At 43.9% G+C, this 26367-nt stretch overlaps 1 protein-coding gene across 1 annotated transcript in view; it reads left to right on the top strand.

Annotated features, from left to right (window-relative positions):
- The first annotated feature begins 14762 nt into the window (after window positions 1-14762).
- ASPSCR1 (ASPSCR1 tether for SLC2A4, UBX domain containing) overlaps window positions 14763-26367 on the top strand; it is a 73728-nt gene continuing 62123 nt past the window's right edge. Inside the window, exons 1-3 of the mRNA XM_088474813.1 lie at window positions 14763-14960; window positions 15415-15470; window positions 23374-23488. Of these exons, the coding sequence (XP_088330939.1) occupies window positions 14871-14960; window positions 15415-15470; window positions 23374-23488 (261 nt within the window). The 5' untranslated portion in view covers window positions 14763-14870. The remainder of the gene's footprint in view (window positions 14961-15414; window positions 15471-23373; window positions 23489-26367) is intronic.

Raw genomic sequence — 26367 nt, forward strand, 5'->3', positions numbered from 1 at the left:
CTGTGCCATTCCTGGGACATATTATCTCTGAAAAATCCTTGGATGGATCCGGACAAGCTAAGGGCTATCCAAGATTGGCCTCAACCTAACTCCTTGAAGGCCACCCAACGATTTTTAGGATTTTCTAATTATTACAGAAGATTCATCTCTAATTTCTCTTTGCTGGTTGCGCCTATTACAGCACTCACAAGGAAAGGAGCTAATCCTTGCTGTTTGACTCCCTCAGCAGTTTAAGCATTCCAAAACTTCAAAACAGCTTTCTGTACTGCTCCAATTCTTCACCAACTTCAGCTTGATACACCTTTCACTCTGGAGGTGGATACATCGTCAATGGGAGTGGGAGCAGTGCTGTCTCAAATGGCTGATGGGAAAAACCATCCATGTGGGTTCTTCTCAAGAAAATTTTCCCCGGCTGAGAGGAATTATACTATTGGTGACCAGTAGTTACTGGCAATGCGCTTGGCACTTGAAGAATGACAATATCTTTTGGAAAGGGCTAGATTTCCTATCACCATCATCACGGACCATAAAAACCTGGTATATTTACAAACTGCTCATCGTTTAAATGCCAGACAGGCTTGTTGGTCTCTCTTTTTTGCCAGATTTAATTTTAAACTTCAGTTTCGCCCTGGTTTTCTAAACAAAAAAGCTGACGCCTTGTCTCGGGCCTTCATGACCACTCAGTAGAAGGAGGATCAATCCCAAGCTTATCCAATTCTTGATCCTCTTGTCTTTGCACCCACTCAGCTGCTGACTCCTCCACCTGGCAAAATGTTCATTGCTCCACAATTGCGTAGGAGCATACTAACTTGGGCTCATGCCTTACTTTTTGCTGGACACTCTGGTATCTTCAAGACATACAAGTTTCTTCAACGATCATACTGGTGGCACACTATGAAAGAAAACATCCGAGATTTGTGTGAAATGTGTCCAACACAAAGTGTGTCACAAAAAAACGGTTGGTCCATTACGCCCCTTACAAGTTCCAGTTGCTCCATGGACCCATCTCTCTATGGACTTTATTTCAGAATTACCGCGGTCCAAGGGAAATAATACTGTGAGGGTTGTCGTGGATCATTTCTCTAAAATGGCTCACTTTATTATGCTGGTAGGACTTCTGTCTGCTCCTCAGCTGGCCAAGATCTTCATGGGATATCTTCAGGCTACACGGTCTTCCAAAGGAGATAATATCTCACCAGGGCATCCAATTTGTGGCCAAATTTTGGAGAGCCCTATGCAACACTTGTGAAATTAAATTAAAGTTCTCCTCTGCTTATCACCCATAAACAAATGGTCAAACTGAAAGGGTTAACCAGGAGCTGGGGACCTTTATTAGGCTCTTTGTTTCCTCTTCTCTGCATGACTGGATGGACCTCTTACCTTGGGCGGAATTTTCACACAATTACAAGTACCATTCCTCTTCCAAATCTACTCCACTCTTCTCTGTCTTCGGTAGGCATCCTAAAATTCCAGATTTGGATTTACCTCCAGTAGAGGTTCCAGCAGTAACCAGTCTTGTAGAGTCTTTTTCAGTTCTGTGGAAGAAAATTAATGGCTCTTTGAAACAATCTTCAAAAAATAAAAATTTTTTTTGCAGATTACGCCTTGCGGTTCCACTGCTAAGAGTTGGAGATAAAGTTTGATTGTCCTCTAGGAATATTCGGTTGAGGGTGCCGAGCATGAAATTTGCACCACGCTTCATTGGTCCTTACCGCATCCTGAAAATAGTTAATCCAGTGGTGTACAAGTTGGAACTTCCTCCACAAATGAAGATATCCAATAACTTCCACGTGTCTCTTTTACATCCTTTGGTTCTTAACCGTTTTCAAGTTTCTTCTCCCAAGTTACCTCAAGTACAGACTCAACAGGGTACTGAGTTTGAAGTTGAAAGGATCCTGGACTCCCAACATCAATTCAATGGTCTTCAATATCTCATTGATTGGAAAGGGTACGGCCCTGAAGAGCATGGATTAAGGTCTCTGACGTCCATGCCCTTCAACTTGTTCGAACCTTCCATAGGAGGGTTCCTGATAAACCTGGTGGGTGTCCGGAGTCCACCCTTAAAAGGGGGGGTAGTTAGGTTTCAGCCTAGGATCGGCCGTCTCTTACCTCAGTGCCGGCTTCCCCTGACTTCTCGTGTGGTCAGACATCTGGTGTGGCGGTGGGTGATGCGCTGAGTATTCTGCCTTAGGAGCTTGCGGACTTCCATAGTCGACTCTATATCTTGGGGATCATGGTTTCTGTCAAGGGTGCCGCCATGACAGTCCTTCTCATGTGACAGTATCTCCAACCAATGGTAGCATGGCTTTGGTCAGCTGATGCTGTTCTCCTTTCAGCTGCTACCCGTGGTTATAGAACCGGCTCCAGGAAGTTGCCTGAACAACGTTTGTCATTCCTAGTGTATGCTAGTTGAGTACTCGTTCCAGGTTCCTCTGAGATTACCTCCATGTCTTCTCTAGTGTGTTTGACCATCTCTGCCAGAGTGCTACCCTGTGTTATCTTCAGTGCAACAGTGCATCATTCCATCTCTGCCTGTGTGCAACTCAGTATTACCATCTCTGCCAGTGAGCCAACTCTGTGCTACCTTCAGGGCAGCAGTGCGTTTCAGCATCTCAAGCCTGTGTGCAAATTCTGCGCTACCTTAAGCGCAACAGTGCATCATAATACGTCAGCCAGTGTACAAATTAGCGTCTCCTTCCGGAGCAACAGTACGTCTTACTACCTCAGCCTGTGCACAAATTAGCGTCACCTTCCGGAGCAACAGTGTGTCTTGCCACCTCAGCCTGTGTACAACTTAGTTAGCGTTCCCGCTAGGCTGTTCTAGCGGGGCGCGGCGCCCTGCCCTCCTTCTGGAGGGCAAAAAGCACCGTGCCCTCCAGGAGGAGGGCAAAAAGCGCCCTGCCCTAACAGCCTGCGGGAGCCGTTCTCACCCGTGGGACGCAGTGTCCCGCGGGTGGAGAAACATGCTGTGACCCGGTCACCGCCGGAGAATAGACGCCGGGCGCATGCGCCCGGCATCTATTCTCCCTGTCTGCAGGGCTTGGGGGCTGCCCAGCGTGTCCGTAAGTGCCGGGCACGCCCCCAAGAGTGACGAAAAGGGGACGCGTCTTATAGACACGCCCCCTTTTCCAATGACCATGCCCCTTCTCGGTCGCGCGCACGCTTTCGGCGCGCGCACGGGCATGCCCTCTCTAGCTCTGGCGCCCTGCCTCCCGCCGGAGCTAGAGGGAACACTACTTAGTGTCTCCTTCAGGAGCAACACTGCATCATACCACCTCTGCATGTGTTCAATACCAAGGAGCCATCCTTCAGCGCAATAGTGCATCTACACACTTCTACCTGTGGGTACCTCAAGTTTAGTTTCTAGTGCAGTTATGCCTCCTAGGGACGCATATTCCTCTGGCCACCGTCTGTGTTTCTCTATTGCCACAGGGTTTGGATACCAGATCAAAGGACCGCAACCTGCCTGCTGGGTGCAGCTAAAATCCATATCCCGATTGATAGGGGTCACTGGTGAACACCTCCCAGCAGGTTAGACTCCGCACCATTGATAGGGTCTCGTTAACATCCAAACCCTGTGGATGAGGAGATCATACACTCAGGCCCCTCACCTCGGATTTCTTCCCCAACCTCGGCTTTCAACCCCTCAGTGGCAAGCGTTGACAGTGAAGCACCTTATACAATGTCCACAGTAGCAGGGCCCTTATATAATGCCCACAGTAGTAGATCCCCTATACAATGTCCACAGTAGTGCCCCTTACACATAAAGACACACAGACACAACACTGTACTTACCTGAATCCTGCACTTGCGACTGCCATCATCCGACATTAATCCACATACAGGCTGCTGTATGGAATGACGTGGCCGTCAGCCCTCCCTTTGGTCCCCGCCCACCCATGACTTGGCCTCCCATCCTGCAGCTGTGATGCATTAAACTGACAGAGGACCTCATTCAGAGCCGCTCGCTACTTGCGGTCGTTCGTTTCAAAAAAAGGGGTGGCTATTCAAATGAACCGTTCGCTCTTTGCGGTCTGTTCACGCCTCTATGTCTGAACGAGCGAGCAAAACTTGCGGTCGAAATTTTGAAAAATACCCCCCTTGCCGCTCGCACCATACGTCATGTCCGCTATTTATTTGATTAATCGAGTACATCGAACAGCGTATGAACTGCTCGCTATTCTTGTGGTTGGTTTTTCCTACCACTATATTGCGAGCAGTTCTGACTATAAAACAACCAGGTGACGTGGTCGATGACGCTGCTGTATTAATTATGCACACCCTTAAAACGCCCGTTTTGACCTTTAAGCACGCCTGCGTTCTGAATTCCACTCCCCATTTTCAATCACCTTCCCCTGTTACCACCCACATACGCCTTATCCTGTCACTCAAAATAGCAGGCATTCGCTATTTAGCGAACTAACGATTTTCGGCCGCACTGACTGGTTCACGCATGCGTATTACAAACCGTACGCATGCGCAGATGTGCGAACATCGCTCGGAACGAACGAGCGGCCTCTTACGAGCGGCACTGAATCAGGCCCAGAGTTCACTCACGGCCTGGCCCCTCATAAACCCTGGTTGTTTTTGCCTTTTTTTTAAATATTTTATTTATTGAAGCATCAAGTGTGAAACAATAGTATACAAAGAACAAATCAGAGACCATTACAATGTCATATGATTAAGACAAAAACAATAATTGAAAAAAAAAAATCACTGTACAGAAACATACATAATGTGGAGGGATTCTGGAACTGAACCAGACAACATCTGTATATTAAAAGGATATCAGGGGATCCTGAAGAAGAGTACGAGTTTCGTACCACAGAGTGCAATGATAAATAGCCTCCTTAGTAGAAGTTCAAGTAGGAATAACCTCTATATAACTCTCCCACATTGCAAAGAATTGTTTAGTACATATCTTTTTCTGGAGAGTGGCATCCAGCCAATCCATATGGAAAATAAAAAAAGTTTGCAAGGGTTGGTGGAGAACTCTGTATCCATAAGTGCAAAATACTTTCGCAAGCAGCTGAAGAAATTGCCAGTAGCAATCTCTTAACATCCCTAGGAACCCGGGTATCTGTAGGTATAAGACCAAATATGGCCCATTCGCGTGTGAGGGGGACATAGTTCACTAAATGAGCAGTAGCAAAACGCCAAACACCCAGGGCCAGATGTAATAGGGTAAGAGTTTAGAAAATGTGAGAGTTTAGCAGTAAAACTCTCACACTAATACATTGATCGAGTTGTATTTTCAAAACAGGAAACATCTGGATGAGAGATTAAATCTTGACAGCTTTTTGAGTCTGAAAAACATGCATGTTCTGTGACTTTATTACATTGGCTGAGTTTAAACATGTGAGTTTTCTAAACTCCCACCCTATTACATTTGGTCACCAGCCAGAACAGTCTAACAAGAGGACATGCCCACAAACAATAGTAGGGGTAAACTGAAGGTTGTCCACATTTAGGACTAGCAGAATCATCCAACATTCCCATAAGGAAACCTCTGTGAGGGGAGATGTAAGAATGATGGCATAGGCAAACGCAGGGGGGGTTTCCGTCTGCCTGGAAACCCCCCTCCCCAGCACACACCATGACCACAATAGAAATAGTAATATAATAGAATGTTACTAGTGCTGCATGCTCTTCTCAATATCACAAATGAAATAATTAGCACCACCTGTGGATCTTTTAAAATGTGTCAGCCAGTAATAAATACACCTGTGCACCAACTAGGAGATGTGGAAAACATGAACTGTTAAGCTGGCCACACATCTAAAGATTATCTGTCCAACCAGCCAACTAGTTGGCTGGTTGGAATGAAAATCTGGTAACGTATGGGAGTAACTGATGGTCAGCAATTTGCTCCTAAATGCCAGAAAACAGATGAAAATGGTCGTTCAGACAAGTTTGTTAAATGTCTGATCTAAACAATTTGTTCAAACAACAGTTTTTGTTCATTTTCCGGCATTTGGGAGCAAATTGCTGATTGTCATTTGCTTTCATACCTTACCAGATTTTCATTCCAACCAGTAAACTAGTTGGCTGGTTGGACAGATAATCTTTAGATGTGTGGCCAGCTTTAGGGGTGCACTGCTATAGACCATCAATAGGGTTAATTATTAATACTGTATAATAATACACTATCCAGTACATAAGGAGACCAATATGTACATATATATGTACAGGGCAGTGCTAGGTTCTTCTGCTGCTCCCCCAGACTCCCGGACTTGCTCCAATGCTCAGGAATGGTGCCCACATCTGAAAAAAGATATTTATCTCAGACAGGATGGCCCTACTGCCGCATCTAATGGCTTACTGTGATCGCTGGTCCTGTATATGCTGGAATTATGAAACACAATATATTAAAGCTGGATAAGTGCTAATTATGTCCTCTTCATGGACTGGCCACACTCACTCTAAAATCAAGCATTTGGAAACCCCCCTCTAGAAATCCTGCGTTTGCCACTGGATGGAGTATGTCGAAATACGTTTCTGTATATTTAGCAGTGGGAAATGTGTTAATGAAGTATAACAACATACATTCAGAAGGTCATCTATAGATAAGGAAGGAAAAAGTTCTAACCATTCGGACATTAGGGAAGAGTAGCCCACAGGGGTTCTAAGAAATTTATAGTAGGAGATAGCTTCCCTAGAAAGAGGAGGCTGCAATAAAAAAAGTGTGCAGAGGGTAGTCCCAATTTATCGCTGGGAGAAATATACCGTATATACTCGAGTATAAGTCGACCCGAATATAAGCCGAGGTACCTAATTTTACCACAAAAAACTGGGAAAACTTATTGACTCGAGTATAAGCCTAGGGTGGGAAATGCAGCAGCTACTGGTAGTAATCCCCCCTCTGGTACTGTCCCCAGTAGTAATCCCCCCCTGGTAGTGCCCCCAGTAGTAATCCCCCCCTGGTAGTGCCCCCAGTAGTAATATCCCCCCCTGGTAGTGCCCCCAGTAGTAATATCCCCCCCCGGTAGTGCCCCCAGTAGTAATATCCCCCCGGGTAGTGCCCCCAGTAGCAATATCCCCCCCTGGTAGTGCCCCCAGTATTAATCCCCCCTGGTAGTGCCCCCATTAGCAACATCCCCCCTGGTAGTGCCCCCAATATTAATCCCCCCTGGTAGTGCCCCCAGTAGCAATATCCCCCCCTGGTAGTGCCCCCAGTATTAACCCCCCTGGTAGTGCCCCCAGTAGCAACATCCCCCTGGTAGTGCCCCCAGTATTCCCCCCCTCCCTGGTAGTGCCCCCAGTAGCAACATCCCCCCCTGGTAGTTCCCCCATTATTAATTTCCCCCCCCTCTGGTAGTGCCCCCAGTAGCGATATCCCCCCCTGGTAGTACCCACCGGTAGTAGCCCCCACAGTAGAAAGAAATGTAAAAAAAAACAAACACTTACCTGTAACCCCGCTCCTGGTCCCGACGCTGCTACAGGCTCCTCCGCCGCTTTGCATAATGGGAGAGACGTCGTCATGACGACGTCTCTCCCATTACCCACTGCGGGAGCCGGAAGATGGCTCCCGCAGTGGGAGCAGCAGTAGCCGCTGAGAGTCTGACAGACTCTCATCGGCTGCTAATTACACCAAACACATAGCTGCCGGCTCCGGCGGCTGTGTGTTTAGCAGTGTGTAGTGCTGACCGAACTCCGTCCGGTCAGCGCTACACAGGCGGTGCAGGCTGTGTCACTGTGACACAGTCTGCACCGCGGCCCGCATGGTACGCTACTCAGCAGCGTACTATGCGGGCATGACTCGAGTATAAGCCGAGGGGGTGCTTTTTCAGCACAAAAAATGTGCTGAAAAACTCGGCTTATACTCGAGTATATACGGTAATATATAAGCACCAATAACAGGGAATTGCACTATAGCTGCAGAATAAGACAATGGTTTGTGCAATTGAGGGTCAATCAGTTGACACAACAAATGAGGCCCTCCTGTCCTGCAAACGGAAAAGATAAGTGCAGCTTCACCAGTTTTAACCACTTGCCTGGCATGGTCGTATCAGATACGATCACACCAGGCTGGGCTTTCCCTGACATGGTCGTATCTGATACGACCAGTCAGGAATGGCCACTAGGCGGCTATGGGAAGTTAATCTTCCCACTGCCGCCTATATCAGAGGGACCTTCTGGTCCCTCTACACCCGCGCCTCCCCCTCCTTTGTGTCCCGATCACTGCTGGCCACAGTGATCGGGCATCTGGCGGGACCCCCCTCCCGGCGCGGCTGCAGCCTCCAGTATACCCCGATCACTGTGGCCAGCAGTGATCGGGCAGCCCAGCCGGCCCCACCCCCTTCAGTGAGAAGCAGCAGCAGCGGCGGCTCTGGTAGCCGCCGCTGCTGCTATGTATCGGAGCCGCCAGCGGGAGACCCTCCCGCTGTGGCTCCGGGAACACAGTGATAAGTGTGATCACTGTGTAGAAGCAGCAGCAGCGCGGCTCTGGTAGCCGCCGCCGCTGCGTAGCCGGGCCGCCAGCGGGACACTCTCCCGCTGTGGCTCCGGCACAGCAGTGATCACATAGTGATCACTGGCTGAGCAGAAACCGCCGCTGTGCTATGGGTCCGGGCCGCCAGCGGGAGACCCTTCCGCTGCGGCTACGGCAGTGATCACTGGCCGTGTATAGAGAGCAGCGGCGGCTCTGGTAGCCGCCGCTGTTCTAAGTATCTGGGCCACTCCCTCCAGCCTCAGCTGCTCCTCCTCCCCCATAATGCCCACATATATAAGGTGCCTGGCAATAATCTATATATATATATATATATATATATATGCGCATATATATATATATATATATATATATATATGCGCATATATATATATATATGCATATGTGTATGCATATACAGTCAGGTCCATAAATATTGGGACATTGACAGAATTTTCAGATTTTGGCCTCTATTCACCACCACAATGATTTTGAAATGAAACAAACAAGATGTGCTTTAACTGCAGACTTTCAGATTTTATTTGAGGGTAATTACATCCAAATCAGGTGAACGGTGTAGGAATTACAACAGTTTCAATATGTGCCTCCCACTTTTTAAGGGGTCAAAAGTAATGGGACTATCAACTCAAAAGCTATTTCATGGACAGGTGTGGGCTATTCCCTCGTTATTTCATTATCAATTAAGCAGGTAAAAGGTCTGGAGTTGATTCTAAGTGTAACATTTGCATTTGGAATCAGTTGCTGTCAACTCTCAATATGAGATCCAAAGAGCTGTCACTATCAGTGAAGCAAGCCATCATTAGGCTGAAAAATCAAAACAAACCCATCAGAGAGATAGCAAAAACATTAGGTGTGGCCAAATCAACTGTTTGGAACATTCTTAAAAAGAAAGAACGCACCGGAGAGCTCAGCAACACCAAAAGACCCGGAAGACCACGGAAAACAACTGTGGTGGATGACAAAAGAATTATTTCCCTGGTGAAGAAAAACCCCTTCACAACAGTTGGCCAAATCAAGAACACTCTCCAGGAGGTAGATGTATATGTGTCAAAGTCAACAATCAAGAGAAGACTTCACAAGAGTGAATATAGAGGGTTCACCACAAGATGCAAACCATTGGTGAGCCACAAAAACAGGAAGACCAGATTAGAGTTTGCCAAACAACATCTAAAAAAGCCATTACAGTTCTGGAACAACATCCTATTGACAGATGAGACAAAGATCAACTTGTACCAGAGTGATGGGAAGAGAAGAGAAGGAAAGGAACTGCTCATGATCCAAAACATACCACCTCATCAGTGAAGCATGGTGGTGGTAGTGTCATGGCGTGGGCATGTATGGCTGCCAATGGAACTGGTTCCCTTGTATTTATTGATGATGTGACTGCTGACAAAAGCAGCAGAATGAATTCTGAAGTGTTTCGGGCAATATTATATGCTCATATTCAGTCAAATGCTTCAGAACTCATTGGACAGCGCTTCACAGTGCAGATGGACAATGACCCGAAGCATACTGCAAAAGCAACCAAAGAGTTTTTTAAGGCTAAAAAGTGGAATGTTATGCAATGGCCAAGTCAAACCCCTGACCTGAATCCGATTGAGCATGCATTTCACTTGATGAAGACAAAACTGAAGGGAAAATGCCCCAAGAACAAGCAGGAACTGAAGACATTTGCAGTAGAGGCCTGGCAGAGCATCACCAGGGATGAAACCCAGCGTCTGGTGATGTCTATGCGTTCCAGACTTCAGGCTGTAATTGCCTGTAAAGGATTTGCAACAAAGTATTAAAAAGTGAAAATTAGATTTAGGATTGTTTAGTTTGTCCCATTACTTTTGGCCCCTTAAAAAGTGGGAGGCACATATAGAAACCGTTGTAATTCCTACACCGTTCACCTGATTTGGATGTAATTACCCTCAAATTAAATCTGAAAGTCTGCAGTTAAATCACAACTTGTTTGTTTCATTTCAAAGCCATTGTGGTGGTGAATAGAGAACAAAATATGAAAATTCTGTCAATGTCCCAATATTTATGGAACTGACTGTATATATATATATATATATGCATACATATATATATATATATGTTCTATATGCATATATATATATATATATATATGCATATATATATATATATGCATATATATATATATATGTTCGATAGATATTGCAGATCCTCTGTTTAGGGATGTCAACCAACCATCGATGGTTTGTGAACATCGATGGTCTGACTGAAAACAGGTGGTTTGCCATTGCTGGTGGCCATCAATGTTGCACCATCGATGGTAGCCATCAATCGATGTTTAGGAAACATCGACAATTGTGGTCTACACAGATCTTGCCCAATCGCTAAACAATTGATGGCTTCTAACGATGGTTGAACCATCAATGGTACAGCTGTCAATGGCCATCACTACAGTATAACATAAAAAGTGCTATTTTTATGGTATACTGGGTTTTAAAAAAAAATAAAAATTTAAATAAAATAGTGATGGATAAGTTTAAAATTATGTTCTTGACCTAATTCAATCATAAAAGAAACCGACAATTTTGGAGCGGTTTTTGGAAAAAGAATTTGTCAGTTAAGTGGTTAAAGTTCGGGTTACTGTATGTAAAAAAAATAAATTAATTGCACAGGACTGATGTAGCTTAAATTTCTGGTGTAATAACAACCAGATTTTTCTTGTGGTCATGAGAAGAGTATTAACATGTACTTTAGATGGTATTTCCCAATCCTGTTTTTGCCTTTTAAATTGTTGGCGATTTAAAAAAAATGGGAAGACTCACTGGGATTCTGCCAGTGTCTGCATCTCGCGGGCTATTACATTTCCCCCCATATTTTCAAACATGGGCATGTTGCTAATATTTACGTATTATAAAATATGTAAAAAAATATCCACAATTAGGTAATGTCAATAAAAGAAATATTATACAAATTAAAAGGTCATGAGATTTAACCACTTAACCTCAAAGTCACTATTCAAACTTATAAGTGCTAAGATCTTTAATTGGGAGATTAGCTTCATCTGTGCTCTCACTAGTTATTCAGCAATATTTTTAGACATTCAATTACCTGTAAGTAATTTAAGTGTTCCAAAACTTTTTATACTCCTTGTGGAGCAATTGTCTTGAGTTTTAAAATGGGCGGATAATGAATGTGAATCCAGAACTTTGGTAATGTTTCTGAAATATTCAGACAGCTACATTTTTATAGATCTGGACATTTTTTTTCAATATAAACATTCAGCAAATGCATTCCACAAAATGATATCCCGTTGTCTGATCGACCTCAGTTGAATCGACAATACATACATCGACCACCGTACATCGACTCCATTGAGGTCGACAGGTACTATAGGTTGACAAACTATAGACCGACCGCACCTCTAAAATGACAAACACGAGATCGACACGGACATTAGATCGACACTACATATGATCGAAACATAGCATACCGATAATATGAAGATCGACAACACACATGATAGACATAAAAAAAGATTAAAACTAAATAGGTCGTCAGTTAATAGATCGATATATAAATAGGTTGACAGTTAATAGATCGTCATATAAAAGATCGACGAATCCAAGTTCGACACCAAATAGTTTCACAGTTAATAGATAGACATATCAAAGACCGACAAGTCCTAGATCGAAACTAAATAGGTCGATAGTTAATAGATCGACAAATAAATGATCGACACGTTGCAGTTAAGACAATACAAAAAGGTATAAATCCTAGATGCTGCCTCGCTAATAGCACATTCAGGCGTGGCACTACAAGTCCCAGCCAGCCCTTACATCCCTGCAAGCGCCCCTGGCAATGCAAGCCCCAACAGCCACCCTGCAGCCCTTTTCCCTATTTGCTGGGCGCTCCCATGCTCTGCAGTGCACCCCTTTATCAACCCCCCCCCCCTGTGCTCCCTGCTATTCCTGGGTGCCTGGACCTGGGGGCATCTTCACCCCGGCAATAACAAGCCGTCTAGCTTAAGACGCTGCCCGGCAGCATCTTAAGCTAGACGGTAGCCTGGATCTAGGTGCATCTTCTCCCCGACAATAACAAGCCGTCTAGCTTAAGACACTGCCCGGCAGCGTCTTAAGATAAACGGCAGCCTGGACCTGGGGCATCTTCTCCATGGCAATAACAAGCCGTCTAGATTAAGATGCTACCATCTAGCTTAAGACGCTGCCCGTACCCCCGAAAATCCTTGCTAAAGGTATTTGGGGTTTTTAAATGGTCTCGATAGGTGCTACTTTGCGTGTTTGAGCAAGTGGTGAAGAATAGCATTTTGCAACTTTTTTGGGGGGAAAATAAGTAGTCCCATCAAATTTGGGGTACATGAAAATGGGTGCAAGCATAATTCAAAATAACTAAAATCAAGCTTTAAAGTGCAGACCCCCTCAAACGCTATTTCGATAGTTTTTGAAGTTGTACCCCCACTTTGAAATTTTTTGCCCACATTTTCAAAGTGCCTTTTTGGGGTATCCTTTGTGTTTTTTTTAAGAGTTTTTTTATGCAGTTTGCATCAATGGGGTGTACAATACACCCCTTGACGCAAACTGCATATAAAAAACAGAAAGGACACCCCAAAAAAAGCACTTTGAATTTTTTAGCCCACATTTTCAAAGTGGGGGTACAAATTCAAAAACTACGAAATAGCCTTCTGGGGGTCTGCAAGTATGGGGGAGGGTTTTTTTTTTTGGTGCACTTTCTAGCTTGAGTTTATTGAACTTGTACTATGCTTGCACCCATTTTCATGTACCCCAAATTTGATGGGACTACTTTTTTTTTTTTTTAAAAGTTGCAAATGTTATTCCTCACCACTTTCTCAAAGACGCTAAACAGCTCCTATTGAGACCAATTAGGCGGGACAAGGCCTGAAAGGTGTATGTTGGGGCCAGCATTGCCAAAAGCGCTTGCATAGATGAAAGGGCTGGCTGGGACCTGTAGTTAAATGGTTGAAAGTAGCGTCAGGAGATGCGCTATTAGCAGGCAGTGTCTTGAGCTAGATGGATGCGCCCATGTCCAGGCATCCAGGATAGCGGGGAGCACAGGGGGGTTGATGAAGGGGTGCACTGCAGCGCATGGGGGAGCCTAGCAATTAGGGACAAGGCCTGCAAGGTGTACGTTGTGGCTAGCATTGCCAGGAGCGCTTGCATGGATGAAAGGGCTGGCTGGGACCTGTAGTTCCACGGTTGAAAGTAGCGTTGGGGGATGCATTATTAGCGGGCAGCATGTAGGACATGTATACCTTTTTGTATTGTCTAAAAATAACGTGACGATCTTTTATCTGTCGACCTAGTTGGCATCGATTTTGGACTAGTCGATCTTTTATCTGTCCATCTATTTGATTTCGAATTGTTATTGTCTTTTTGTGTGGTGTCGATCTATTAACTGCCGATCTATTATTTGTCTACCTATTTGGTTTCGAACTTGGAACATTATCTATTAGTTGTCGATCTACGTTGTGTCGCCCTTATATACCTTTCGATCTTACATATTCGATATATTACATATCAATCTAATGTTCCGGTCGACTATATTACTGTCTGACTATTGTTACTGTCAATCTATACTTTGTCTATCTAAACTACATATCGAACTAACGTGGTCGACCATTTAATGGCCGAACAAGTTGTGTCCGATCTAATAATCCACACCCCATGACACCGCAGGGCAGGGGGCACTGTTTGGGCCTGTCAATTTTCCTGTTTATTATCATTCTCACTTGTAGCTTTCTCTTCTTTCATCCCCAGCATCTCCTAGTCTCCTCTAGCTCTTCCCCATGAGGCCATTATTGCCCTTTTTCAGGTGCACTATCTTATGTCTCTATATAAAGAAATTGCGGGGAGAGGCAGCAATGCTCTCTCTGGAACAGGGCACCAAAAAATCTAGTTACGGCTCTTCTATTTATGCATGATTAATTATTGGAAGGTGTACCAGAGGTTCTGAGTTTTTACCTTAAAAAAAAAATAAAAAAAAAATAACCACTCAACTGCGAAAACATCGGCACAGCGTACAACTCTGAATCAGGCCCTCAAGTCATACTAAGGGCAAAAGGTGATAATTTGGGCGATATATATATATATATATATATATATATATATATATATATACACGATTTTCCCTACCTATTCCCCTACTGAACATAACCATGAATAAATGTTGTGCTTCCTATAGGTAGATGTTGCATACAGACACAAGTGGCCCTGTGTGTTTGTGTGCCCACGGATACCAGGGGAATGACGCCGGTAATGATGAGCAGCTTGGAGGAGCTGAGAGACTGTCGGGGTCTCCAACCTCTCTTCCATCAGGTTTCTCTTCCTACACCGCCGCCTGAGCTCCCACACAGCACAGAGCGAGGATTTGTGAGCGTTTTTTGTCTCAATAAAGTTGATTGAAAGCTTTCGCTACGTCAGGCAATATGGCAGCCAGCGGCCCCGGGGTGTCGGTTTTGGCCCCCAACGGGCGGCGGCAGACTGTGAGGGTGACGCCTGGGACCCCTCTATTGCAGGTACGCCCCGGCCACAGAGCATGATGAAGCACATAGGTGAAGATGGGCTTTATGCGGTTATCCCCATCGCTCCCGGGCTGCCTGTCCCGGTATCCACCTGGTAACAAGGGGGTCACAGAGGTCTCTGCTTTGGCATAACATGGCTGTCTAGTCATGCTGGGACCTGTAGTTAGCCAATATTTATTTGTTTTCCCTATGTCCATGTCTGACTCAGACGTGACTGACTCATACCAGCTAATAACATCATATGGTTCTGTATAGTGTTGGCAAATGGGATCTATTCTACAAACTGTAGTTATTCATCCAATAAATTATTCTAGTAATAATGAATCACTTTAATAGTTACAACTGTAACCTTATGATTAATACATATTCATCCTTTTGCTACTTCAAAGAAACGAATTCCTGGGATGAGATTATCCATGTTTCATCTTCATGTAATGTTTATTTGCAGGTGCTAGAAGAAGTCTGCAAGAAACATAATTTCAATCCTAGAGAATATAATCTAAAGTGAGTATATACTGGTGACATCCGAACAATATGATCTGCATTTGTATGCACTTTAAACCATCTCTCATGTTTTTCTGCCCATGCTGATTCCGTCATCAGTCTATATGCATCTTGTTTACATGTCACATTACTGTGTCAGAATTTGAGTATACATCTGTTACATTGCTGTGCCCGCACCTTGTTTACTTCTGTCACTTTGCTGTGCCCGCACCTTGTTTACTTCTGTCACTTTGCTGTCCCTGCACCTTGTTTACTTCTCTCATATTGCTGTGCCCGCACCTTGTTTACTTCTGTCACTTTGCTGTGCCCGCACCTTGTTTACTTCTGTCACTTTGCTGTCCCTGCACCTTGTTTACTTCTCTCATATTGCTGTGCCCGCACCTTGTTTACTTCTGTCACTTTGCTGTCCCTGCACCTTGTTTACTTCTCTCATATTGCTGTGCCCGCACCTTTGTTTACTTCTGTCACTTTGCTGTCCTTGCACCTTGTTTACTTCTGTCACTTTGCTGTCCTTGCACCTTGTTTACTTCTGTCACTTTGCTGTGCCCGCACCTTGTTTACTTCTGTCACATTGCTGTCCCTGCACCTTGTTTACTTCTCTCACTTTGCTGTGCCCGCACCTTGTTTACTTCTCTAACATTGCTGTCCCTGCACCTTGTTTACTTCTGTCACTTTGCTGTGCCCGCACCTTGTTTACTTTTGTCACTTTGCTGTGCCCGCACCTTGTTTACTTCTGTCACTTTGCTGTGCCCGCACCTTGTTTACTTCTGTCACTTTGCTGTCCCTGCACCTTGTTTACTTCTCTCATATTGCTGTGCCCGCACCTTGTTTACTTCTGTCACTTTGCTGTCCTTGCACCTTGTTTACTTCTGTCACTTTGCTGATCCTGCACCTTGTTTACTTCTGTCACTTTGCTGTGCCCGCACCTTGTTTACTTCTGTCACTTTGCTGTGCCCGCACCTTGTTTACTTCTGTCACTTTGCTGTGCCCGCACCTTGTTTACTTCTGTCACTTTGCTGTGCCCGCACCTTGTTTACTTCTGTCACTTTGCTGTGCCCGCACCTTGTTTACTTCTGTCACTTTGCTGTGCCCGCACCTTGTTTACTTCTGTCACTTTGCTGTGCCCGCACCTTGTTTACTTCTGTCACTTTGCTGTCCCTGCACCTTGTTTACTTCTCTCATATTGCTGTGCCCGCACCTTGTTTACTTCTGTCACTTTGCTGTCCCTGCACCTTGTTTACTTCTCTCATATTGCTGTGCCCGCACCTTGTTTACTTCTGTCACTTTGCTGTCCCTGCACCTTGTTTACTTCTCTCATATTGCTGTGCCCGCACCTTTGTTTACTTCTGTCACTTTGCTGTCCTTGCACCTTGTTTACTTCTGTCACTTTGCTGTCCTTGCACCTTGTTTACTTCTGTCACTTTGCTGTGCCTGCACTTTGTTTACTTCTGTCACTTTGCTGTGCCCGCACCTTGTTTACTTCTGTCACTTTGCTGTGCCCGAACCTTGTTTACTTCTGTCACTTTGCTGTCCCTGCACCTTGTTTACTTCTCTCATATTGCTGTGCCCGCACCTTTGTTTACTTCTGTCACTTTGCTGTCCTTGCACCTTGTTTACTTCTGTCACTTTGCTGTCCTTGCACCTTGTTTACTTCTGTCACATTGCTGTCCCTGCACCTTGTTTACTTCTGTCACTTTGCTGTGCCCGCACCTTGTTTACTTTTGTCACTTTGCTGTGCCCGCACCTTGTTTACTTCTGTCACTTTGCTGTGCCCGAACCTTGTTTACTTCTGTCACTTTGCTGTCCCTGCACCTTGTTTACTTCTCTCATATTGCTGTGCCCGCACCTTGTTTACTTCTGTCACTTTGCTGATCCTGCACCTTGTTTACTTCTGTCACTTTGCTGTGCCCGCACCTTGTTTACTTCTGTCACTTTGCTGTGCCCGCACCTTGTTTACTTCTGTCACTTTGCTGTGCCCGCACCTTGTTTACTTCTGTCACTTTGCTGTCCCTGCACCTTGTTTACTTCTGTCACTTTGCTGTCCTTGCACCTTGTTTACTTCTGTCACTTTGCTGTCCCTGCACCTTGTTTACTTCTCTCATATTGCTGTGCCCGCACCTTGTTTACTTCTGTCACTTTGCTGTCTCTGCACCTTGTTTACTTCTGTCACTTTGCAGTCTCTGCACCTTGTTTACTTCTGTCACTTTGCTGTCCTTGCACCTTGTTTACTTCTGTCACTTTGCTGATCCTGCACCTTGTTTACATCTCTCACTTTGCTGTCTCTGCACCTTGTTTACTTCTGTCACTTTGCTGTGCCCGCACCTTGTTTACATCTCACTTTGCTGTGCCCGCACCTTGTTTACATCTCTCACTTTGCTGTGCCCGCACCTTGTTTTCATCTCTCACTTTGCTGTGCCCGCACCTTGTTTTCATCTCTCACTTTGCTGTGCCCGAACCTTGTTTACATCTCTCACTTTGCTGTGCCCGAACCTTGTTTACATCTCTCACTTTGCTGTGCCCGAACCTTGTTTACATCTCTCACTTTGCTGTGCCCGAACCTTGTTTACATCTCTCACTTTGCTGTTTACTTCAGCCTGTTGCATCTCTGTACTTGTGTGATATGTTTGAACCTGTGTGTTTTGCTTTTTTACACCTAAAATATTGTGGTTATATTTAAACCTATGCATATTAAAGAAAAGAAGGCACTAGGTCAGTGGTTCACAACTTTTTCAGTTCAAGGCGCCCTTAGGGTCTCCTTAATTTTTTCAAGGCACCCCTAAGCCAAATTAATTACAGAGCAGTACCTTTTTGACCCAAGTAGTTGCAGACAGTAGCAGTGCCTCTCATAGCTATCTGTTTCCCCCACCCCCTCCCTATAGTTAGTATACAGTGCCAGTGCCACTCATAGCTGTTACCCCCCCAAACCCCCCTCCCTATAGTTAGTATACAGACAGTGCCACTCATAGCTGTTCTCCACCCCCAACCCCATCCCTATAGTTAGTATACAGACAGTGCCACTCATAGCTGTCCCCCCCCAACCCCCTCCCTATAGTTAGTATACAGACAGTGCCACTCATAGCTGTCCCCCCCCCAACCCCCTCCCTATAGTTAGTATACAGACAGTGCCACTCATAGCTGTTCTCCCCTCCAACCCCCTCCCTATAGTTAGTATACAGACAGTGCCACTCATAGCTGTCCCCCCCCCAACCCCCTCCCTATAGTTAGTATACAGACAGTGCCACTCATAGCTGTCCCCCCCCCCCAACCCCCTCCCTATAGTTAGTATACAGACAGTGCCACTCATAGCTGTTCTCCCCTCCAACCCCCTCCCTATAGTTAGTATACAGCCAGTGCCACTCGTAGCTGTTCTCCCCCTCAACCCCCTCCCTGTAGTTAGTATACAGACAATGCCAGTGCCACATAGCTGTTCCCTCCAACCCCCTCCCTATAGTTAGTATACAGACAGTGCCACTCATAGCTGTTCTCCCTCCCAACCCCATCCCTATAGTTAGTATACAGACAGTGCCACTCATAGCTATTCTCCCCACCAACCCCATCCCTATATAGTTAGTATACAGACAGTGCCACTCATAGCTGTTCTCCCCCCCCAACCCCATCCCTATAGTTAGTATACAGACAGTGCCACTCATAGCTGCCCCCCCCAACCCCCTCCCTATAGTTAGTATACAGACAGTGCCAGTGCCACTCATAGCTGTCCCCCCCACCCCTCCCTATAGTTAGTATACAGACAGTGCCACTCATAGCTGCCCCCCCAACCCCCTCCCTATAGTTAGTATACAGACAGTGCCACTCATAGCTGTTCTCCCCCCCCAACCCCCCCCCTATAGTTAGTATACAGACAGTGCCAGTACCACTCATAGCTGTCCCCCCCAACCCCCTCCCTATAGTTAGTATACAGACAGTGCCACTCATAGCTGTTCTCACCCCCTATAGTTAGTATACAGACAGTGCCAGTGCCACTCATAGCTGTCCCCCCCCAACCCCCTCCCTATAATTAGTATACAGACAGTGCCAGTGCCACTCATAGCTGTCCCCCCCCCCAACCCCCTCCCTATAGTTAGTATACAGACAGTGCCAGTGCCGCTCATAGCTGCCCCCCCCCACCCCTCCCTATAGTTAGTATACAGACAGTGCCAGTCATAGCTGTCCCCCCCCAACCCCCTCCCTATAGTTAATATACAGAGTGCCACTCATAGCTGTCCCCCCCCACCCCATAGTTTTATATACAGACAGTGTGTGCCGCTCATAGCTGTCCCCCCCTCCCTATAGTTTCCACAGGAGCTAACGTTACTTACCTTTACTACAGAGCTCCAGCGCCGCAGCCGTTCCCTCAGCTCCTCAGATCCTCCAGCCGCAGCGTCAAAACAGGCAGCTCAGCCCACTGCCTGCTCCTGTGCAATCACATCTGACTGCCGCGCTCCGCACTACCCGTCATGCCTCCGGCTCCAATAGTGATAAGAGCAGCTTCCCTCCGGCTGCGTCCCCCTCCTGTGACAGCGCCTGACCGCCACCCGGCCTCCGAATCCAAACGCGATGCAGATGATAGGGAAAAAACTGGCAGCAGCTTCTCTCAGGGCCGCGGCACCCTGGTGACAGCGCTGCACACAGTTTGGGAACCACTGCACTAGGTTTAAAAATAAAAATTCTAAATATAGTATCAAATTACAAAAATAAATAATTTAATCCAACTGCAGCAGCTTCGCTTTACCTTATACCAATGTTTCCCAAACTCATTCCTGAGTGAGCACTAATGGTGCATACACACGGTCAGATTTTTCTTCAGATCTGAACTATAACGATTTAAAAAATTGTTCGATCGTTCATATCTAAAGGAAAATCTGACATATCTGAACGATGCGCGTTTCCGATGGTCAGATAACGATATCTGACATCTGATGTGCTTGCAGTCAGATTTGGACGATTCCATTCATTTTAATGCAGTCAAAAACCGGTCATAGTTCAAATCGTTGGTAAAATTGTTCATCAAATCGTTCAGATCGTTCATTTGACAAATCTGACCGTGTGTATGCTCCAATATTTGACATGTCTGAACGATGCGCGTTCCCGATGGTCACATAACGATATCTGACATCTGATGTGTTTGCAGTCAGATTTGGACGATTCCATTCATTTTAATGCAGTCAAAAATCGTTCATAGTTCAGATAGTTGAAATCGTTCATCTGACCAATCTGACCGTGTGTATGCTCCATAACAGTGCATATTTTCCAGGTCTCCTCACAGAATCACAAGTGAAATAGTTAGCTCCACATGTGGATCTTTTAAGATGTGTCAGCCAGTAATGAATACACCTGTGTACCAACTGGGAAAATGAGTTTGGGCAACACTGCCTAATATACTGGCAAAACAAACATGATATTTATGGTGCTAAACAGATGGAATATGTTTACACAAATAATAACAAAAAAAGTTAAATAGAAACCACTATAGGCTATATGTTAACATTGATTAAACTGTTTCTAAAAACATTATTGAAGCATTGCAAGTTTACATAACATTTATAGTTTTTAAGTCAATGTAGCCATGTTTCAAAATACATAACAAATCGAGGGTACAATCTATACATTTATAAAGGTGATAACCAAGGTTCCATATTTGAGAAAATAAATTTTCATTGTGCGTGGAACCCAAGTGACGCAGTTCAATCAGTAGAATTCCAAATGTTTATTAAATTGAACCTGACATGCTACAAAATACAAAATTATTTAATTTCTAATAATTGTGACAATATATTGTAACAATAACTAGTAATATTATATGACAAGTTTCAATCATATTCTACATAACAAAGAAGAAAAAAAATGTGTGCAATGCAGTCTTTGGTGCAACCTGAACACAGAATTTGAGTGGTTTAGGGGGAAATTTGTCAAATCTTGGAGAGAGTTAAAGTACCAACCTGTCAGCTTTTGTCATTGTTCTAGCATAGCTGGTAAAATGTCAGTTAGAAGCTGATTGGTTGGTACTTTATCTCTCTATAAAATTTGATAAATCTCCCCCTTAAAAACATCTAGTCTGAGGTTTACATTCTTATTTAAGTAAGGATATTTCACCGACGTATTTTAAAAAATAAGTAGGAGTATTAGTAAAAATATGGGTAGAACATTAAATGGGAAATAGTCTATAATTTATATGTTTTTTGAAAAGTATCAGTTTAATAGGTATGGTGTTCCGAAATATTTGATGTGTTCATAAACCTCTTGGAATGATTTCCCCAAAAGATGAATGAAATGATCCCTCTCCACAGGGCAGCCATAGAATTAGTGCAGCCCAAAGGAAAGAGTGGGTGTCCCCAGAGCGGAGTGAAAGGGGGTGGGTGGGTAAGGGGATAACTCGAAAAGTCTTTCAACCTGTTACCAAAGCGTGTGAATTAAATGGCAAGGGCCGAGTATTAAATATTTTAATCACATTTATATTATAGTTGTGTTGATATTTTGTATCATTGATGTTGTGATGTATGGAAAATGCTCTACATTAGAGTATATGTATTGGTGAAGGTAACCAGGTTAAATGAAATAAGACTTCGTTGACTGGTTTTATAATTATAATGGAAAACTGAAGTATTTCAATGTTATTGGCTTTACATGCTTTTAATATTGGCAGTTTTGAGGTGCCAGGCCATCTCGTCTCCTGCTGGAAAGTCTGGTACCATATGTTGTTGGCTTCTATATTAAAGCTGGTCATGTGTTAATATGCTGGAAAAGTTTACCTTTTGGTATGCATAATTTATTTTTAATCTGTTCTTTCTAATAAATCTACTGTACATTTTGTAATGCACTATGGAGCCCCCTGTTTGATATTTTTTTTTCTAGATTGAGAATATATATCTATAATTTTTCCCTACTATAGAATATGATTAAACCTAGTTATTGTATAACTTAGTAGAATTGCTAATTATTGGTACAATGTATTTCATTAACATTTACTTATATAGCGCCAGCATATTGCATTGCACTTTACAATATTACAATGCCATTGAAGCTGAACTACTTCACACTTCGGACATGATTACCCCCTCCAGGACTCACTTAACTAAAGCTGGGTACACACTAAATTATGTGTACCCAGTTCGATATCGTGAGCGGCGGGGGTGCTGACATCGGCAAGTGCATATACAGCAAGTGCGAACTCAGCATGGCCCCCTCTGACGGCCCGATGGGCGATGCCGCTGACGACACTAGGGAGCGCACATCGTCAGCGAGAAAGCGGGTACACACTAGCCGATGGGCCCTATATGTCGTCCGACCCTGCCGTATCAGACGACGTATTGTCAAGGTTGTACCCGGCATAAGACCAGAGGCTCCGTACCACACTGTATACTATGCATTTAACTCTTCCAACTGTGGCATTGGGCTCCAATTTCAAAGTTTATTCTTTTATATTCAGAACCTTGGAAGTCATCTTTATACATTAATAAATTGCACTCAGTTGAAGTATAGCTTTTCTGGATTAGTAACTATACTCCCCTTTTGTTTTCTTTGTATTTAAACCAGTCTTTTACATCACTATAAAGCAGAGTTTCCCAAACTGTGCCATTTCAGTCTAGGTTTTAATGATATCCATGCTTGGGCACAGGAGACTTAATTATGTACTCAATTATATATATCCTTCACTGTATTGGCGGAGTTTGGGAAACTCTGATATAAAGGGTATCTGTTTTATCTTAGGTGTTTAAGTAGTTTTAAAATCTGCAGTACTTAAGTATTTTAGGGTCAGTCTAGCTGTGATTTCAGTGTGTCTATTCTCACTAAATAAAAAATAAATTCCTTTGCTAGGACTGTACTTGTTTGTTGCTAAATCATTTTTATGTCCTGGGTCTTTATAAATGTTAGTCCCTGTCTGACACCTTGTTTCTTTCATCTGCAGGTTTCAGAGAACAGTACTGGATCTTTCTCTGCAGTGGCGATTTGCCAACCTTCCCAATAATGCCAAACTGGAGATGGTGAGCTGCTCTCAGCAACGAGCTGGAGTGGAGAAATCGGTGAGATGCTTTCTGCATGTTTCCTGGAAGTCTAGTTCTCTTGTGATAAATTGTATTTGTGCACATAGGACCTCATTTAAAATTTGACGCAAACGCAAGTGTTGCCCGCAACTCGCTCTTTTTTGTGTTGAGCATTCACTTTTTTTTTTTTTTTCACAGCACCTGTTTTATTTCCTGGCAAGTTACACTTATGACTCCCTATGACAAGGGGGGCTGGGACAGGGTTTGGAGTGGGGGTGTAGACGTCACACAACCAAAGTACAGTAAGAGCTTGTTAAAGAGCCCCTAAGATGGCCACCTAAAAGACAGAAATGCGCCTGTTAGGAAAGACATTACTTGTGGTTACTCAAACCTGTTGCGAGTTGCTTATGGTTATGGATGTGTGTAAATCGCTGAATGTGTCTTAAGCTGGGCACACATTAGACAATGTGTACCCAGCGCGGCAACGGGACCTGGCATGCGGCAAGTACATACACACTTGCCGATGCCGCGTCCGACGGGTGGAAGGGACGTGTAGCATGACATGGTTAATGACATACCCCGTCGGCCCTACTGCAGGGTATGAGTTGTGCTCACAGTGAAGCCGCACCTTCTGTCATATTCCTGGTGCATTTACTCCTGTTACTCGCATGGAGAGGGAACTGCATTTGCTACCTATATAGAGTTGGTTGCATCTCGCATTTGTGGCCAACTCTGAATAGTTAGCAAAATTTATATATATATATATATTAGGGATGTGCAGGCTCGGATAGGTTCGAGTTTGCACGTGGAGTTCGGATTTTTCCCTCCAAAAAAACGGAACTCAGAACGAGGCAAAACGTCATCTTACATGGACGAACATCATCATTCCTGGACAAAAGACAAGGAATGATGATGTTCGTCCATGTAAGATGACGTTTTGCCTCGTTCTGAGTTCCGTTTTTTTGGAGGGAAAAATCCGAACTCCACGTGCAAACTCGAACCTATCCGAGCCTGCACATCCCTAATATATATATATATATATATATATATATATATATTTATTTTTTTTTCCGCTCTCTGGTTGTACAGAGTACCCTGCTTCAACTTGTATATCCCTGCAAAGCCTTTCCTTCTATATACTGCATGCGTTTCATTCCACATGGATTTTAGATCAGTAACAGTCTGACGGAATGACAACCAGACTTATTTTTATCTGGATATTAGATTTTGGTTTGGCTGGGACATACAATTTTGCATACATCATGTAGGATTTTGCAAGCTATGGTTACTGCGAGGGTGCTTACACCCACATTACTCACATATATGGCAATACACAAGCTTTAATTTCTTTCAAATTAGAGTGCCACTTTTACGGATTGGGATCATTATTACTCTAAATACATTTTGTATTATTTTGACAGCTAATAAATGTAAACTGTTCCATCCAATTAGGTTTGTAGTGTTGTGAATATAGGGCTATATTTAGTTTTGTACGCAATCCATCGAGTTTACGTACAACTCTGAATTAGGCCCTATATTAAAACAAATATATATAGTTTGCGTACAACTCGGATGATAGGTGGACTGCACATGCGCAGGTCCCGTACTGCGCATTTGCAGGCCAAGTCCTGCGAGATCAGATGCAGTGACCCCAAACCACAGCATGTCAATCATTGACATGCTGCGGCCGTTTAGGGACGGGGCGACGATGCCTGCATTTCTAGAAAACTGGGGTGTGTTAGCCCCATTTTCTGGGAGTGCAGAGTCCAATGTCTGCGACTTTTGATGCGGATTTACTGGCCTTGCAAGTGGGCAGGAGGTGGCCACTCAGATGGCCGATGCTGCAAACATCGCCATTGATGGTCGAGATGTCGATCCGATCCTGCGTCTTCGGACGCAGGCATCGTATCTTGTTTTTCGGCAGGAGGTATCTTTTTCCTTTAGACGCATCCTGCAGGCATTGGAACGTAAAAAACGTCCATCAGGCCCATAGTTACTTTTAGAATCATTGGCTCTTTTGAGTGCTGAATAATGCCATCTTAATAAGCTGGTGGTAAAAAAATGAAACCGAATAGATCATAGAAAATTGTGTAAAGTATTCAGGGCTACCTGCTGCATAGAATTGATTAGGAAAACATTTAATAAATGTCAGGTCCCCTTTATGTAGTAACGTAATATATTTCGCAAACGACGGTCATTTTTAAGCGTTCTATATCATCAACCAGACCCAAAAGAAACAAAATACCTCTGCTCAGGGACTGTGTAGTCTCAGCTCGTACTCGCCTTCTGTTGTTTTCGCCGATTTAGCGCAAGTTCGAATTTATCTTATTGGCTATCAAAGCCGGATAACCAATAAGATGCCGTTGTTGAGATCTGAACATAACCGACTAAAATGAACCACTCATCTCTACTTTTTAGTTATGAAAATGTACCTTTTTTTTTTTTTTTTTACAAATCTTTTTTATTGAAGTATGGACACGTAATACAATCAAATTGACAATATATAAAAAAAATTACATTGAAAACATAAAGAACATCAACATAGTATATAAAAATAGAACACTATATCAACAATATTCACATATTGAGAAATACAAAAAGTAATTAAAATAAATACACTCAAACCTGCATAGCACTGTCACCTCGGGTAGAGAGATTATATCGATGGATATTGACGGTCTTGGGAACACATACACGTATCATACCAAATTTATTTATTTTATCCTTGTCAAGGGAACACAATGCAAACAGCTAATTAGGGTATGATTATGCATTTAGTTAATTACTTCCAAACTTGTAAAACTCTCATTCTGGAAAATGTAAAGTGAACAGTTACACCTTACTTGGATACACATATGTTTTACACATGAATGTACTTAATTACCTATCTCTGAATGTACAGTACATATTTGAATATT

This window comes from Taudactylus pleione, unplaced genomic scaffold (assembly GCF_031769625.1).
Source record: "Taudactylus pleione unplaced genomic scaffold, aTauple2 ptg000016l, whole genome shotgun sequence".
Taxonomy (NCBI): Eukaryota; Metazoa; Chordata; class Amphibia; order Anura; family Myobatrachidae; genus Taudactylus; species Taudactylus pleione.